The sequence below is a fragment of the Elephantulus edwardii genome, unplaced genomic scaffold, assembly GCF_000299155.1.
Source record: "Elephantulus edwardii isolate Elephantulus edwardi_28Jun2011 unplaced genomic scaffold, EleEdw1.0 scaffold00005, whole genome shotgun sequence".
Lineage (NCBI taxonomy): Eukaryota > Metazoa > Chordata > Mammalia > Macroscelidea > Macroscelididae > Elephantulus > Elephantulus edwardii.
Genome location: NW_006399755.1, coordinates 21,710,226 through 21,716,326, shown reverse-complemented (window position 1 = coordinate 21,716,326; position 6,101 = coordinate 21,710,226). Strand labels below are relative to the sequence as shown.

Sequence of the window (6,101 nt, the reverse complement as noted above, 5' to 3'; positions counted from 1 at the left end):
GGATGACAGAAACCTGCTTGCTTGGTGCAGAAGGTCAAGGACTGCAGCCTTCTATATGGATTGAAGCTCAACATCAAGAAAACAAAAATTTTCACCACTGGGCCGATAGGCAGCATCATGATAGATGGAGAAGAGATTGAGGTTAACAGCTTCAGTTTGCTTGTCTCTACAATCAACATTCTTTGTACCAGCAGCCAGGAAACTAAAAGACAAATTGCATTGGGAAAGTCTGTTGTCAGAGACCTCTCCAAAGTACTGAAGAACAGTGATGTTAGTCTGGATTCTAAGGTGTGCTTGATACATGCCATGGCCTTTGCAATTACTTGCTATGCATCAGAAAGCTGGACAATGAGTAGGGATTATAGAAGAAGAATTGATGCCTTTGAGCTGTGGTGCTGGAGAAGAGTACTGAATATACCAGGAACTGCTAGGAGAACAAACAAGTTCATCCTACAGAGGGTGAAGCCAGGCTGCTCCTTGGAGGCAACGATTCTGAAGCTTCATCTGATATATTTGTTGCAAGGTGGGATCAGTCTTTGGAGAGGGACATTATGCTTGAGAAGGTGGAGGGACAGTGCAGGAGGGGAAGACCCTTGATGAGGTGGATTGTTTCAGTGGCTGGGGTAATGAGGATAGGTGTGTTGGAGACAATAATATTGGCATGGTATAGAGCAGGGTTTCGGGCTGTTGTATTTAGGGTTGCTATAAGTTACAGGCAACTTGACCTCACAAAACAACACAAAAACAATGTGTTCCATTTAATTTTTTTTTTACAACTTCCAGTTTTTCTACATTCATACTCCATACATTTCACATTCCAATCATTAATGGTTGTTTGCAGCTGTTTCTCCTTATTTTGAGTAACTTTTCTTCTCTGGATTCTATCTCTAATAGTTTATCTACTGCATTACTCTGTTGTTCATAGGGTTTTCAAAGGCCTGTTATTCAGAAGAAGATAACCAATTCTTCTTCCTGTCTATCTTAGTTGAGAACCTTTGCTGTATCATGTCTCCCATGCGTGACCCTTCTGGCATTGCTGGTGATATAGCTTCAAGCATTACAACAACTCACAAGTTTTATCAATACAGCAGATGGAAAGACAAGTGCTGTACTGATAAGAACAAATGATAAACAAGGGAGCTTATACAAACCTAAGCTACAAAATGATTTTTGTTATTGTTGTTATGTGCTGACCAGGAATAATAGCTCGGAACCCTTCCTTGTCCTAAGCCAATTTCACCATTTCCAACACATCTGACACTTTGCCACAGTCACTATGTAACTATATCTTATCCCAAATCTGATTGTTGTTTGTTATTCTTTACTGTCAAGCTTACTATGACTCATAGCGACCCTGTAAACAAGGACTCTGAACTTTGCCTCATCCTGCATCATCCTCATGATCTAAGACAACTTGAGCCTATTTTCACAGCCATCATGTAAATCCATCTCATTGAGGGTCTTCCTCTTTTACCTTGTGAATTCTTTTCACATGCTTTCATGCAAATAAATGCCTTTAACAGAGGAATAAAGTTTCCAAGAAAAAAATTTAAATTAATACATTACTCTCAAAATAGAAGCAAATATAGTACGTAAAGAATTACCTGATAATTTATTTTCTTGATGCTTTGCATTTGTTGGAACAAAGTATGGTCTTAAATTTGATTTTTCAGAAGGCCTTTTTATATATTCAGGCTTGTCTTTGAAGGAGACATATCTGGAAGAAAGAAAAATGAATGTGAATTAAAATAATCTGATGATTTATAAAACATATCTCTAAATTAAATTTATAGTAATGTGGTGAAATCCCAGTTACATAGTTTCAGACGCTGATCTATTAGTTATTATAGCACAAATTGTAATAGCTAGAGCAGAAAACATTAGCAATCAGTATTTAAAGTAGATGGAACAGGATACTATCTACTATTGTGTGAGAATCATTATTAAAAATCTAATAAACATTTTCTGAAAAATATACTAGAAGTTAGTTACATGAGATATTGGGGATATTGCTATATTTGAGGTAACATGAGCCAGTGAATTAGGGGACCAGGCTGCCCCTTGGAGGCAAGGATTCTGAAACTTCATCTACATACTTGGGACATATTGCAAGGTGGGACTGGTCCTTGGAGAGGGATATCATGCTTGGGAGGGTGGAGGGACAGTGCAAGAGATAAAGAAGACCCTGCACGAGATGGATTGACTCATTCCCTGGAGTAATGGGAATAGGTGTCTCAGAGACAATAAGGTTGGGTCAGCATAGAGCAGAATTCATAGCTGTTGTACATAGGGTGACTAAGAGTAGTTGGCGACTTGATGGCAAATAACAACAACAACATCAATTGTTAGTTGTGTGACCTTGGATTCTTTTAATCTGTGAAAATATTTTAGAGAATTCTGGTGGCCTAGTGGCAAGAAGCTGTGCTATAATCCCAAATGCACATGGTTCGAGGCCACCATAATGAGCTGCTAATTAGAATAAATGAGACAAGAACACCCACACTACTGTCAGTAACCAATTGACCTTATTTGTGATTGATCCTATTCAGTTCTTTTGTTTTAGTTCTCCTCTACATTTATGATTGCTGGGGAAAGTATAGTATACAATATAAACATATTTAATGTGTACATTAAACAGTGAAAAGACCAAGTGAGTCATATTAATTTTATCCCTTATAAATACAAAGAGACAAACTACCTTTTTATATTTTCAGACATCTATTTTTCTTAAATTATTTCATTAGTGTTTGAAATAAAGCAGTAATCTCAGCAATATACTACAGTTTAAGAAAAGTAATTTAAAAATATTCAGACTTGTAATTATAATCTGTATTAGTGGAAGTATTGTTATGAACTAGGTATATCAAGAATTCAAATATAAAACCCTTTAACTCATAACAGTTATAAAATGTATCAATATTTAACAAAGTTTACACCTAATAGACTACATTTATAACAAATTTACAACAGTGGTTTAACTGTTAATTGAAAATTTGAGGTATATGAGCCTGTTACCTTTTTTGTTTTTTAATATTATTTAATGTATCTTCTGTGGTCTTTGATACTGTCTTAAGTGTTTGTTTAACGAAAGGCTGGTCAAGTTCCAACTGAAAATCAAATGTCAGGGGTGTTTTCAGAGTCTTTTTCGTTCCTCCACTCTGACTCCTGTTTATCTACAATAAAACAGAAATATAACACTGGGGGTGAAAAAAGGAACACTTTACATTTAGGTAAAGTCCTGAATGGAATGGACAAAAAGTAGTCTCACTTTACACACACACACACACACACACACACACACACACACACACACAGAGAATTTGTCTTTTCATTTATTACTTATTTAAATTGTGATTTAAGTGAAAGTTTTACAAATTATATGGGTTTTTTTCCATTTAATTATTCATACATTTTAGTTTATAACATTGTTATCAGGTGCTATTGAATTGACTACAACTCATAGTGACCCTAGGAACATTAGATCTGAGCCTTGTGCTACCCTGAACCATTGTCAGGTCACTGTTATATTCAAGCCCATTGTGATAGTCACTGTGCCAATTAATCTCATCAAGGATCTTTGCCTCTTTTCCAGACCCTCCAGCTTTCTCAGCATGACGACTCTCTCCAAGAATTGGTTCTTCCTGAACATATGCTCAAGTGAGATGAAATGTCACAATCCTTACCTAAAAAGGGTTCTCTGGTTGCACTTCCTTCAAAGCAGATTTATTCATTCTTTTGATAGTTTTTCAATACTTTTTGTATATTAGTATATTCAATACTTTTTTGCCAACACCACAATAAAAGTTATACTTTCTTCTTCAGTCTTTCTTATTTATTGTGCTACTTTCAGATGTATAGGAAACAATGAAAAATACCTTGGTTTGGACGAGGCACACCTTAGTCTTTAAATTTACATCCTTGCTTTTTAGAACACTAGAGAGGTCCTTATTTAATTAAACTGTCTGATCAATGCCTCATTGTAAAATTATTTTCCCTTCATATCATTTTTCTATTTATTAATTTTTATTCCACTCTTCTTCCCTTCCCATGCTTGGTAACCATCCGAGGGTGAGTCTTTTTATGCATAAACTTTTAAAAACTTTTCATGATAGTGATTTTTGTACCACAATTGTTTTTTTGGGTCTGACTTATGTCACTCAGCATAATTTCCTCTAGAGTATCCATGTTGTGTAGTGTTTCTTGACTTCCCTAACATTCTTCAGTTGCATAATACTCCATTGTGTCAATGTACCATTAGTTCCTTTATCCATTCACTTATTGATGGACACTTAAATTATTTCCATCTCTTTACTATTGTAAATAATGATGTAGTGAACATGGGCATATTTATCAGTTTTTATCACAGCTCTTATTTCTTTAGGATATATACTTGAATTTCTGGACTAAGAGGTATTTCTATTTTCAACTTTCTAAGGAAGTGTCACATTGTTCTCCATAATGATTGCACCATTTTTCATTCCTACTAGCAGTTTATGAATTTCAATCTCTCCACACCCTGGCAAGCATTTGTTGTTAGCTGTCCTATTGAATTTTGTTATGATATCTGGGGTGAGATGATATCTCATTGTTTTGATTTACATCTATTAAACAAATAGACTGAAATGAGAAATATGATTGCTGATACAAGATGGACGTTGGCTGAAAGCAGAGGATATCAGAAAGATGTTTACTTGTATTTTATAGACTGCAAAGATTCAACTGTGTGGATTATTAAAAATTATGGATAGTGTAGAGAAGAAGAGAAATCCCAAAACACTTAATTGTGCTCATGCAAAATGTTTATATAGACCAAGTTATCTGAATAGAACAAAAACAACAACACTGCACAGTTTAAAATCAAGAAAGGTGGGTGTCAGGGCTATGTCCTTCCTTTCTACCTTTTCAGTCTGTATGCAGAGAAAATAATTTAAGACGCTGTACTATATGAGAGGAAGAGAGGTATTAAGATTGGAGAAAGACTTATGAACAATGTGTTATGAAGATGACAAGCTTTGCTTGCATAAAGTGAAAAGGAAAAGTTAAAAATTGTAAAAAATTTACTTTTATTTGAATCCACCTTCAACACCTATAGTCACAGAAGAAATAAAACGATTCACTTCCAAAGCTGACACATTAAAATGCCACAGAGAATCCTACCTGCAGCCCTCCTGGACAGAAACTGTTAAAGTTGGAGAACTTGGTCATGTCACTGCAGATTAGAGAAAGACAATAGCCTTCAAGAAAGGGGGGCTGCAGTCAGGTGACAGACTCATTTCCACAGTCAGTACTGGCTCAAATGACTTCAGAGCTGAGTTCTAAAACATTCAGACAGGAGATATCACCAATTTTATTCAAATTATTTAAAAAATTAGGAAAAGAAGGAACACTCCCACAGTCATTCTGTGAAGGAAGCATAATAGACAAACCAGGCAAAGACATTACCAAGCCCCAAAACTACTGATGAATATCTTTCATGAAAATAGATGCAAAAATTCTTAGCAATATCCTGTCAATAGAATCCAACAGTACATTAAACAAACAAACAAACAAAAACCACCCCAAACAATTCATCATGACCAAGTAGGATTCATAACAGCTAGGACTGAACAGGATGGCTTAATGTAAAAACAAAACAAAAAAAACCCCTGAACAATAAACCTAATTAATCACATTAACAAAGCAAATAACAAGAACTGTATGATCCTATTAAGTGATGAAGAAAATGCCTCTGACAAAATCCAACACATCTTCCTGGTCAAAATACTCAGCAAAACAGAAATACAAGGGGATTTCCTCTGAATAGTGAAAAGTAGGAAGAGATGGTGGTGGAGTAAGAAAGCATCGGTGGCCTGTAACATTGAATCTATTGGTGATTGTCGTAACTGGGCAATTGTCTTTCTTTGGTTCTTTTCTGTGCAATGCTTATCTGTCAGATACTATTATATATATTTAAAGATTGAGGCAGACTAGGAAGAAGGACTGGCCATCCACTTGCCAAAAGACAGACCTTCGAAAACCCTATATACAGTAGAGCACACTTAAACTATTGCTAGGAACAGCAGACATGGCAATTGAGACTGAGATCTTAGAAACAGAAATGC

At 35.5% G+C, this 6,101-nt stretch overlaps 1 protein-coding gene across 1 annotated transcript in view; it reads right to left on the bottom strand.

Annotated features, from left to right (window-relative positions):
- The window catches only part of LOC102848310 (chromosome unknown open reading frame, human C1orf141), a 67,791-nt gene that overhangs the window by 43,944 nt on the left and 17,746 nt on the right, over window positions 1–6,101 (bottom strand). Inside the window, exons 2-3 of the mRNA XM_006879833.1 lie at window positions 3,016–3,173; window positions 1,605–1,717 (exon numbers count right to left, since the gene is read on the bottom strand). Coding sequence (XP_006879895.1) covers window positions 1,605–1,717; window positions 3,016–3,173 — 271 coding nt within the window. The remainder of the gene's footprint in view (window positions 1–1,604; window positions 1,718–3,015; window positions 3,174–6,101) is intronic.